General features: G+C 46.2%; 1 protein-coding gene across 2 annotated transcripts in view; it reads right to left on the bottom strand.

Annotated features, from left to right (window-relative positions):
• The window catches only part of LOC142573242 (ATP-binding cassette subfamily C member 4-like), a 495,730-nt gene that overhangs the window by 331,371 nt on the left and 152,095 nt on the right, over positions 1 to 12,264 (bottom strand). For both annotated transcript variants that reach the window (XM_075682847.1, XM_075682846.1), the window contains one exon: positions 12,104 to 12,229. In XM_075682847.1, coding sequence (XP_075538962.1) covers positions 12,104 to 12,229 — 126 coding nt within the window. The remainder of the gene's footprint in view (positions 1 to 12,103; positions 12,230 to 12,264) is intronic.

The raw sequence follows: 12,264 nt of genomic DNA on the forward strand, positions 1-12,264 counted from the left end.
GCCAATATCGAGAGCGATTTGTGCACCTTCTAGCGCGTTGGAAATCTTAGCTGGTACGTATGTACTTTTTTCATGTAGCTGCACGTTCCAATGACGGGAGAAAAAATGCGCTAAAGTGTCACTGTGAACTTGCTGCTGGAATAATGCCGAAGCACTAACCTCTCATTAGATTGTAAACGCGGGTGCAGTTCCGCGATGTCAAGCACCTTGCCGCTGCTTGTCTAAAGTCCCGTGGTTTTTTGAGTGTTGATACACGATTGCGAACATAAGTGCCGCGTTTCAAAGCGCGCACATGCAGTGCTGCGAGGTACAGTCACGAAAGTAGCTTATCATACACATCCAGAGATGGCCAGAGGTATTATATGTGCAATATTCATACCATGGTTCGACGACTTTGCGATTGTGGCTCGATCAAGAATCCGTATGCGTGCTCCATGATAGTGTTGACATAAAGATATTAGGCAGTTTTAGCACCGCCGTGTGGTAAACACGATAACTTCAACCGTATGTCGAATGTCACTAGGTAATCCTATACTCCATTTCATACCTCAGGTGCAGCGCTGTGGTAGCTACGCACGAAGTCCGGTCACCAAAGTTTATTACTGCGCACGTTTCCGTCTATTCTTCGCAGCGTGCCAGCGGCCTTTGCTCGCGCGAGCATGCACGTGAAGCTGCCGCAACGGGCAGCTTCACGAAAGAAGTTTACGAAAATCGCAAAAGAAAACAAACGTGAGCGGCGGCGGCGGCAGATCTCTCGTAGCGTCGTTAAGTAAAGCGCAGGACGGAAAGATGCATGCCAGCACATGCGAGCACGCCGGTCCGGCAGCTCGGTCCCCGCGAATGACGTCACTCTCGCCGGTTCTCTCCTCTGGCAACTACCTCATCCGGCGCTCCGGGAAGCGATGAGGGCGTGTCCACGGGGGTGATTTAGAAAGCGATTTCCGCCCCTTATATTAACAAAACGAAGAAAAAAATTTCGGAACCGTAAATTATTAGGTCTGTTCTTCCCAATCCCAGCAATTCATGGAAATTGAAAACCGTTTCAGCTTCCCTTTAACGTTACACCCATCTTTCTCTCCATAGCTCGTTGCGTCGTCCTCAATTTAAGTAGAACCCTTTTCGTAAGCCTCCAGCTTTCTGCCCCGTACGTGAGTACTGGTAAGACACAGCTATTATACACTTTTCTCTTGAGGGATACTGGCAACCTGCTGTTCATGATCTGAGAATACCTGCCAAACGCACCGAAGCCCATTCTTATTCTTCTGATTATTTCAGTCTCATGATCCGCGTCCGCGGTCCCTACCTGCCCTAAGTAGATGTATTCCCTTACCACTTCCAGAGCCTCGCTAACTATCGCAAACTGCTGCTCTCTTCCGAGTCTGTTAAACATTACTTTAGCTTTCTGTAGATTATTTTTAGACAGAAAACAAAAGTAATGTTTAACAGTCTCGAAACATTCATAAACGGCGTCGTCGCCACCTGCCGCCTTACTACCGGCCTTTGTGCGCTGCTGCGAAGTGCACTTCATAAAATTAAATTTGACGCTGATACGGTTGGCGTGTAACACACCGAGCAAATGGATGCACATAGACCCTGCTCAACCAAAACGGAGGATGGATTCATAATCTGCTATGGTTGTCTTGAGAGGTTGCCGGTCTGGCAGGCCCCTTTGTGTGCGCGACCAAGGGGAGCACCCTTTCCACAAACTTTCCACTTCTAGGGGAGAACGCTTTCCACGAACCAGACAGGGTCTCCAGGTTGTCATCAGCGGGGGCAAGTACGCGCAAACGTCACCTGGGGGAAGGGATCAGCCAGCCATCAGTGCCTGTCACGTGACAACGTGAGCTATATCCCGCCTACGATTTTAGTGGGCCTATTTAAGTTGCTATACGATGTGCTTTTCCAATTCATTCTGTTCTTCTTGTACTTCATCAACCACTGAATAAACAGTGCAAGTTTGGCACGAGAAATCGTCTCGTCCCTGCCTGGTCGCCATGGTCTACCAGACGCCTACAGCCCGCCGACAGCGCCACGCTACCCAATAGTAACGCCGGTCGAGGTTTGAGAAACAGGCGTCGCAACAACTCGTTGGCCGCGGAGGGATACGCTATCCTGGACACCCCAACTTTCGACGAGATCAAAGTCAAACTCAAAGTCGAGTTTATTTAAATCGCCAAAAAATTAACGATGAGGGTAGGCCAGGGCAAAAGCTGAACACAATCACTTGAGAGACGCCCGAGCCCCCCTGCACAAGGTGCACAGCGAAAACGCAAAGTGTAAAAGGCATAGTAATGCTCTGGCTATTTAGCAAGGGCAAAGACATCTCGTATATACATGAGTTTGTGAACAAAACATAAGAACAGAAAAAACAAAACATAATAGTAAAAAAACACAGAAATGCATCGCAGCAAGATAAAATTACACAGGATACATCGCAGCAAGATAAGAAAAAAAGACATGAAGGCGGCTTTCAAAAAGAAGATATTAGTGAATTAATGCACTTCTCATGTCACCTAGTGAACATGTTTCAGGAATTATACCCCTCGACAATAATTTATTGAAAACAGTGAGCAGGCTGTGTCGGAGCATCTGTTGCTCGCACATTGTATACGGGAGAAGCGAATGTGCAAAATTTCTTTCTTGTGAAAGGAGTATTCTGAAATATTTCGACTGAGGCAGGGTAATTCAAGAAAACTAAGCTGGTTGTTTCGGATACAACGCTTATATTTTAATGCTAAGTAATATTCGTACACGGTAATAATCGGCAAAATTTGGTAACGAGCAAACAGTTCCTGAGTGTGAGCAAGGTAGTCTACGTTTGCAATGTAGCGTACAGCTTTGTTTTGAAGCATATATATTTTAATAATGTTTGTTTTAGTGGTACCCCAAACCAAGAAACAATAATTTAGGTGGGATGCAAAAAGCGCATTGTAAATAATTAATTTTATATGTTCGGGCAGAAAATGCTGAAATTTTATGGGAATTCAGGTGCACTTTGCCAGTTTACTCAGAATGAACTGAACTTCAGTGTCCCAGCTCATGGTCTTGCTAAAATTTACTCCCAAAATTTTGACAGTGTCTACAAACTGCACATATGAATTGCCTATGTATATATGTATATCGAGTTGAGTGGGAAACTGTCTTGTACTGAACAGAACCGCTATAGTTTTTTTGTGTGTTTCTGAGTAATGAGTTTGCGTTAGACCATTCCTTAAGTCTATCAAGAGCATTGTAAATAACGGGAACCAGAGATTGTATGGAACTACCTGTGAAAAATAAACTTGCATCATCAGCATAAATTGCAAATTTCGGCTGGCTAACAGTCAAAACAATGTAATTTATATATAAAATGAAAAGTAGAGGCACTGAAATACTACCTGTGGGACACCAGCAGTAACAGTTTGAAATGAAGCTATATGTGGCCCTACTTTAACGCATTGTACACGATGACGTAGGCACGATTTCAGTAGTTCAAGTGGAGTGCCACGTATGCCATAAAGGTCTAATTTTTTAAGTAAGGTATTATGATTAAGGTGGTCGAAAGCATTCGAGAAATCTTTGAAGGTGCCGATGCACAATTGTTCATTTTCAAAAACGTTAAGAATCATTGCTTTTTTAGACAATAAGGCTGATTCGGTAGATTCACCTCTCGAAAAGCCATGTTCTGCTGTTGATCACAATTTAAACCTATTGCAAAATTTCATTAACCATTTTTCAATAATTTTCTCCAACCCTTTCGAAAAAAGCGGTAAAATGGAAATCGGTCGGTAACTTGACATGCTATTATTATCACCGCTTTTATATAATACTATTACCTTAGGTTTCTGCATCTGCTTTGGAGAGGACCCGCTTGATAAGGCAAGGTTATAAATATAAGTTAATACTGGTGCAATTAGAGTGAGGACAAATTTTACAGGTGAGATTTTAACGCCATCTATATCACAAGACCTGTTGCTCTTAAAGCAACTAAAAATACTGCACACTTCAGTGTCATTCATAGGTTCCAAAAATATACTATTGCCATTCCGTCGTACAGTGTTGCAAGCGAAATCTGAACTAAGACGGGTATTTATAATGTCTTTGAAAAACGTATTAAATTTCTCCAAGTGCCACACCCTCAATACGTTCACCTTCAAAACAAAGCTCTGTAACTACTGACGTAGACTGTGCTCGGTTTAATAATTTATGAACTTTTTTCCAAACCATCACAGAACTCCCTGTCAAACTGATTGTGCAGAAAGTTTCTTTTTTCGTTTTTAAGAAAAGACGTTACTTTATTTCGGTATTGTTTAAACTTGCCTAGATCAGCAAGGGACTTGGTCCTCATAAATTTCTTGTATAACTGGTTTCTTTTTAGTTATTCTAAGGCAATGTCGATTTATTTACGGCTTACGACTTCTTGTGGACTTTTTTATAGTTTTATCAGGGAAATGATCATGGTATACGCATTCAAACAAGTGATGAATGCCTCATACGCCGCATCTACAGTCTCAGAAGGAAAGACGCCATCCGAGTTTTGATTTGAAAGAATAGAAAAAAGGACGCGAGGGTATCCGCGGTAATATTTTGCAGAGTATTCTGCGCTCATAAGTTGTGTTGCTTATTTGTGGCACATTTCAGGAGCACATAAATGGGATAATGGTCGCTGATAGAACTGAGTAATACACGTGAAAGTAGGCTACTAGTATTTACGTTAGAGATAAATACATCAATAAGTGTGGCTGTCTGCATCGTAACGCGTGCAGCCGTCTGAGTCAGTATGCAATTACCGCTTGATTCCACAGTTAGTAAAAGAGCTTCCTGCGCAGGAGATCGTTTCAGGAGATCAATGTTAAAGTCGCCCCCAATAATTAAATTGAACTTGTTGTCGCTTACGTAGCTGAAGAGGCGGTCTAGAAATTGAATAAAGGTATTTATGTCAGCATTAAGGGGTTGGTACGCTACGAAATAAATATATTTGTGTGATAACAAAGTGAAACATTCAACTTCCCTGCATATCAACGAAAATTCCGGAAGAACTTCACAGTCGAACATATTTTTAACCAAGATAGCAAGCCCACCCCCTATCATACGGGGTCTATTTACAAAGAAGCTCTGATATCCGTCCGGCTTGTAAATTTCTTCGCCACATGTATACCATGTTTCAGTCAACATGATAGCGTCGAACTGGAAACTAAACTCGTCTAGAAATACTGATAATTCATCGTCTTTGTGTCTAGCTGAACGAATGTTAAAGTCTAGGCAAGAAAAGCATACATCGGAGTTGATTTGAATTATGTTGCTAACATCTCGCAGTGACTCGTTCATCATTCAAGATAGACCGCTCAGGATCGCGAAAACCGGAACAGTTTGCACAATCTTTTCTACGTGTAGGAGATCATAGACATCATCTCCTCTTCGTCCTGGTGACAACGTTCGGAAGGAAGGTGTCAGGATTCATGACTACATACGGTGAGTGCACGGCTTTCTTCACTAAGATATCACTTGGCTTTACGTATTTTTTGGGAGCCACAGAGTAGTGATTTTCTTTAACCGTTGACAGAAGTTTTGAGCATGTCGAGGTTGGTACGGAGTGAAGACTTAGCAGCACTAAGGGCAGCCATGAAGTTCAAGACGCTAAATAAGCCGGAATAGTTTAACTTGGCCAGAGAATTGGGCCTCCAAATTGCCGAACCGAAGAAAAAGCCGGAGATCATTGAGGCGATCGAAGCGATCGGGGCAGACGACGATGAACTGAAGGAATGCCTAGAGAGTATTGCGGATAAGGAGCAAGAGCCTAAGCGCCTCGAAGAAAAACTAGAGCGTAAGCGCCTAGAAGAAAGAGTGTGAGCGGGCAGCACGCAACGTACTTGAAATGAGGCGCCTAGAGATTGAGCGTCTGAAGGCTCAAAATACTGAAAAACTGCTAGAGGCACGAAAAAGCGAGCGCAGAATGACAGACTTGATGGCACCCTACGCACTAGGACGGGACATAGGTCTTTTTCTGGTACAGTTTGAGCGCGTGTGTGAGAAAGCTAAATTCTCGAAAAACACGTAACCGCAACGCTTGCTTACGTTACTGCCACGTAAGGTAGCTGACATCATTGCCTTCACGGGGAAAGAAGAAGCAGAAGACATCGACAAAGTCAAAGCGAGTCTGCTTAAAAAGTATAGATTATCAGCAGATGCATTCAGACGAAAATTCAGGGAGGTCGAGAAGACCAAACGTAAGTCATACTCAGATTTTGCATACACCTTGGAGGTAAACCTGAAAGAGTGGCCCAGAGAAGAGGGTGCAGTCGGCGACGCCGAAAAGACAATGCAGTGCGTTGCTTCAGAGCAGTGCTACCGCCGGCTGCGAGAAAACATCAAGTATTGGGTTCAGGGTAGGACAGGCGTGGACACTATCACGAGAACGGACGATCTCGCTGAGGAGTACGTAACTCACCGTGCGTACAAGCCAACGAAGCTGCTAAGAAGGAGATGAATAAATACAGACCCGGCAAGCCAGAGCGATGGTCAAAGTCGAGTCAGTGTAAATCCAAGGAAAGGTAAGATTCAGTGAAAACTAGTGACAAGAACAGCAAGGGAAAGGAGGAGTCACCTGAACAGATGGCAGAAAGGCAAAAGAAAGAAGGTTTCGAGGCAAAGAAACAAGTAGTTTGCTTGACGTGGTGCACCCGTCGTACGTAGAGGAAGGCCAGTTCACGCGAGAATGTGCTTGGATAAGGCAAGCCGTAGAGGCCTCCAGTGTTTGTCTCCCCGTGGCAAAGATTCGTATCGAAGGCGCTTTTGGTGTACTGGACACTGAAGCCGCCGTCTCGGCACATCTCCCGCCGGAGTATTCATATATCTTTTCTAACAAATACGAGGATTTGCTGCGACGCAGGGGAATCTGGTTTCGTGAGGGAATAGTACAAGCCCTAACTCGTTCCAAGGCAAAGGAGCTCGCGGCAGTGTACGAATGTCCAGTGGTGGAGGAAACAGGTTACACGGAGGATTCGTCAACCAGCATCAAACAGGACAGCCCTGTATGGGATATTGCCGAAGGTACGCTAGCTAATGAAGAGGTCAGGAAAGCACGTGCTTTTCCGACCTTATCAGGCTCCGGTACCGGAGCCTCAAATTTCTCGAGAGGCAGAATACAGAAAAAAGTTATTGAATGTAAGCCCTGCCACATTGAATGCTGAACAAGAAAAAAATTCCACCCTGCGTAACCTAAGGCCAGACGTGAAACAAGGTGTGGCCAAACAGAACGTATAGTCCCTCAAGAGGGCAGGCATCCTCTATAGAAAGTGCACCAGTCGAAAGGGAGTGCAATTCGACCAACGTATTCGTGGTGCCGCATCCCTATTGCGAGCAGCTCCTGCACCCACCTCGTTCACGGGGGCTTTTGTACAGGGCATCTGGACATTCGGAAAACAAAGGGCCGCTTGCTGTAGGAATTTTACTGGCCAGGCTGCTTTCGAGAAGTGGAAGCATTCGTAAGAAACTGCGACACATGTGAACGCATAGGCAAGCCCGGAGATAAGGCTAAAACGCCAATAAAACTTGTTCCCATTATCGCGGAGCCGTTTCGCCGGCTGATAATAGACACAGTGGGACCACTTCCTGCAACGCAGTCTAGCTATCGGCATACTTTCACTGCACTATGCCCAGAAACGAAATTCCCAGTCGTGGTACCCCTCAAAGATCTAAGCTCAGTGGAGATCGTCAACGCGCTTTTGTCTATCTTCGCGTGAGCGGGGTTTCCCGCAGAAATCCAGCCTGATCAAGGATCCGTCTTTACGAGCGCACTGACCTCGACGTTTCTGGAAACGTGCGGTATTAAAATCATTCATAGCTCAGTATACCACCCGCAGTCAAACGCGGCGGAGAAAGTCCACTCAGTCATGAAACGGCTTTTGCGAGCCCTTTGTTATGAGCACAAAGCCGACTGGGAAGTTTGCTTGCCTGCAGCAATGTTCGCACTTCGAACTGCACCGCATGAGTCAACAGGTTTTCCACATTCAGAACCAACCTAGTTCAGAGCTAGTTTACGGTCGCTGCCTTCGGTCCCACCTTCGCATTGTTCGAGATGCCTGGGAAGGCCGAGGGGACTACTCTTCAGTTGTGACATACGTGCTAGAGCTGTTAGACCGACTGCACACATCTCTAGAATTAGCAGCGCAGGAAATGCGTAAGGCACAAAGGAAATGTAAGCATTACTTTGGCAGGACGGCTCGAACGCGACGCTTTGAAGTTGGGCAAAAGTTAATGATTTTGAAACTCTCATTGAAGAACGAACTACAGTTTCAATGGGAAGGACCGGTTGAGATAATTCAGAAATTATCTAAAACAAACTACGTAATCATGGTGCTGGAAAAACGAAGGACACCACAAGTATACGACAGCAATCTACTTAAACCCTACCGGCAGAGGGAGGCCATTGTGAACATGTCCCTTAACCAACCTGAGGAGATGTCTGTCGATTTTCCGGAGTTAACATCAGTAACGGGGACAAAAGACATTCACGAGACGATCGACAAGTTAGTAGAGCAGGCGGAGTTGAATCTCAATCAAAGGGGTGAACTGAGGGAACTCGTGTTTGAACACACCTGGCAGGATTACTGCGATCGTTCCCGATATCGAGTTAACCTCCTCGGACCCAGTTCGTTAGAAAGCTTATCGCGTTTCACCTCGTCAATGTCAAGCCCTGGCTGCTGAAGTAAACAAGATGTTAGAGCTAGAAGTAATCGAGCCAGGAGAGAGTGATTATACCTTGCCTCTTGGTATAGGTACCAGGAAAGGTGCCGCGACCATGTATCGAATGCCGCAGGCTCAACTTAATCCCAAAGGACCAGACCTAACCAATACCGCATATCGAGCAAAAGCTTGAGAGAGTTAGTAGTGCGAATTTCATCCCTACGCTCGATTGAGTCAGAGGGTACTGGCAGGTTCCGTTGACCGAGAGGGCAAGCAGGCTCGCGGAGTTTATTTTCACGATGGGAACCTTTTGGCCGAAAGTAGTGAGGTTTGGATTGAAGAATGCTCCCGATTGTTTCTCTAGCCTTACTGACCGGATGCTACGGGGAATGGAGGACTTTTTTTTGCACTTCCGTATCTCGATGACATAGCAATATTTTCATCATCACTGGCGGACCATATACAACACCTGCCAACCGTGCTGTGCCGTCTACGAGATTCCCACTTAACTGTCAAGGCTCCCAAATGCCGACTAGCACGCGCGGAGGTAGCTTATCTAGGTCATGTAATAGGGCAAGGCCATCGTCGGCCTTCACAGGTTAAACTGGCCGCTATAGACAACTTCCCGCAACCACGCACCAAGCGGGACATCAGGTCATTCCTTGGTTTGGCAGGTTATTACCAAAGATATATCCCGCGTTATTCCGAAATTGCAAGTTCTCTAACAGATGCTCTCAGAAAAAACAGAACCATAAACGGTAAAGTGGGATGACGCAAAAGAAAAGGCTTGTAGTATGCTGAAGAAAACGCTAACGAGTCAGCCAGTGTTGAACGCGCCCGACTGCTCTAAACCATTCATTCTTCAGTGTGATGCCAGCGACAGGTGTGTGGGGGTGGTACTTTGTCAAAAGAGAGATGACGAAAACTAACACCACGTACTGTACGCCAGCAGAAAGCTTTCAGTTCGTGAGGAAGCATACAGTGCGTCAGAAACGGGATGCGCCTGCGTGGTATGGGCGGTGCAGAAGCTGTATTGCTATATCGCTGGTTCAAGGTTCACCATAGAGACTGACCACTGTCCCCTCACATGGCTGCAGTCCATGTCTGCGAAAAACGGCCGTCTTTTGCACTGGACCTCGGGTCTTCAACAGCACACCTTCAATATTCGCCACAAGAAGGGTAAACTTAACGGCAATGCCGGCGGTCTGAGTCGTTGCCCATAGTGTAGCGAAAGCTTCATACTGACTTTGGTTTCCGTGGCATTTTTGACGTTTGTATCTTTTCTCATCCGTTTTTTATTATCACTAACTCGTAGTTGGTTGTTAGCTGGTTTTAGTAACCACGTCTTTACGCTTTCAAGAAATGGCTGTTTTTAGTGTTTATGGGGGAAGGACGCGCGAAAGGGATGGGAAAGCAGTAGCTGAATTTCCTTTTTTTTTTTGTAAAGCCTGGTGTTTCTTGGGAGAGGATGGCCTTGTGCTCGCTTACTTTGTGGTTGTGGATCTGAAACTGTTCTGGAGTGATTGCGTGCCCAAACAGGAGACGAAAAGTTGCGGAGACCGCATTGCAAGTCCAGTTCCACCGGACCGGGCCAGGGATAAAAGGCACACAAGAGCGCCACGAGGACTAATGAACGACTCCCAAGAATCTACCAGCTACGAAGCAAGGGTTCGTCACACTGGAGGGAAATTCTGCTGCTGAAACGCCAATCCCTCGTCCAGTGGATCCTGGCCCTTACGCGTCGGGAACTTCTTCCCCCTCCCCCCCCCCCCCCGGGGATGCTGTTACGGTTGGCCTGTAACACCCCCCGGGCAATAAAGATGCCCAAAGACCCTGAGCAACCGAAATGGAGGAAGGTTCCTAATTTGCTGTGCTTGTCGCGAGTGGTTTACGGTCTGGCAGGCGCCCGGCAGTGATGACAGGACCCTTTGTGTGTCCTACAAAGGGGAGCACCCTTTCCACGAACTAACTCTAGGAGAGAACGCTTTCAGCGAATCAGACAGGACCTCCAGGTTGCCACCAGTGGAAGCAAGTACGTGACATATCACCTGGCAGAAGGGATCAGCCACCCATCCGCAACCAGACTCAGTGCCTGTCACGTGACGTTGACGAGTGCAAGGTCCCGCTTACGATTTTATTGGACCTATTTGGGGGCCCCACAATGTACTTTTCCAATTCATTCTCTTCTGCTTATCCTTCATCAACCATTGAATAAACAGTGCAAGTTTCGCACTAGAAATCGTGTCGTCCCTGCCTGGCCGCCATGGTCCACCGTACGCCTGCAGCCCGCCGACAACGCCACGCTACCCAATAGTAACGCCGGTCGAGGTTCGAGAAACAGGCGTCGCAACAACGCGACCACATGAGACCTACGCTACAGCTGCTGCCGTACTGCAAGGGCGGGTGGCTTACCAGGTCTTTTTGAGATCAGGTCCCGACGGTTTTCTGTGAGAAAAGCTGCGGCTTAGAGGGATCATGAACTCTCAACTGGTTTTACCACTTTCATTTTTGTGGCCGAGGCTATTACATCGAGGGACGAACTTGCCGGTTCACGCTAGCAGACTGAACAGCGAAGAAATGTAGCCCATATTGAAATCTATTTAGAACTGTTGGAACCGTTTTTATCTCATTGCGGCAGTTCGCGATTTACTTCAAGTGGCTATTCTATCACAAGCGCGAGAGAAATTCCTCGTGATCAGAAATTTTCTGTAATAAATTATTATGCCTAAACAAGGCCGTCTTTTGTAAGCGGTGCTGCTCTTATACATTTACCACAAAATTATAATACGTGAAAATTGACATTTTTTTTCATACCGCCTATCTTGGATCACTTTTTCAGCGCTTTTCGGAGGGGCAAGGAGGGATTGCCGGTGGAAATTTGGGGGGGGGGGGACCGACCCCCCCCGTGCCCCTCTTGGCGCCGCCTCTGTAGTCGATTCTCCGTTGTCAACTGTCGAAACGTGCATTCCGTGACTCCGCTAAACCGAGCTCCCAACAAGGTCATGCACTGCCCTCCGAATAGCAGGCCATGCAGAAAGTGTCCTGAACGTCTTGATTTCTTCGCAGGCATAGCCGCTATTCCAGTCAAATGGCTACACTGCAATGGGTGATCATATCTGTGAATTTATTAAAATAAGATCGGCAATGCATTGATTACAATAGCGCACTCCGCGAAACACGCATGTGCCATGAATTTTTATAGCCATTTTCATGCCAGGTTCTTTGTTGTCTAAATTGTTTGCCAGACATGTTTCACCTGCAAGAATAGAAATAGTGCAGAACATGCGGTGCACCACGTATGAGGGCTGGAAAACGTTCGAATTCTTGTCAATATTTAACCAGTAATGGAAACAACAAATTTTGATGAGATATTCTACATTTGCACCTAAACACCAGTTTTACAGACATTTGTCGAGCGCTGGTATTAAGCAATACTCACTTGCGCATGTCGTTCACCAGATTGGCGAAGGGTGTCTCCCAAGTGTACATCTTGATGACACGCATTCCCGCAACGAACTCGTTGACCAATCGGATGCGCTCGTCGGTCAGAGCCGCTGTCTTCGCCCTGCACGCGCCGGCCCGGCCATAGAATTATAACGC

The sequence above is a fragment of the Dermacentor variabilis genome, chromosome 2, assembly GCF_050947875.1.
Source record: "Dermacentor variabilis isolate Ectoservices chromosome 2, ASM5094787v1, whole genome shotgun sequence".
Lineage (NCBI taxonomy): Eukaryota > Metazoa > Arthropoda > Arachnida > Ixodida > Ixodidae > Dermacentor > Dermacentor variabilis.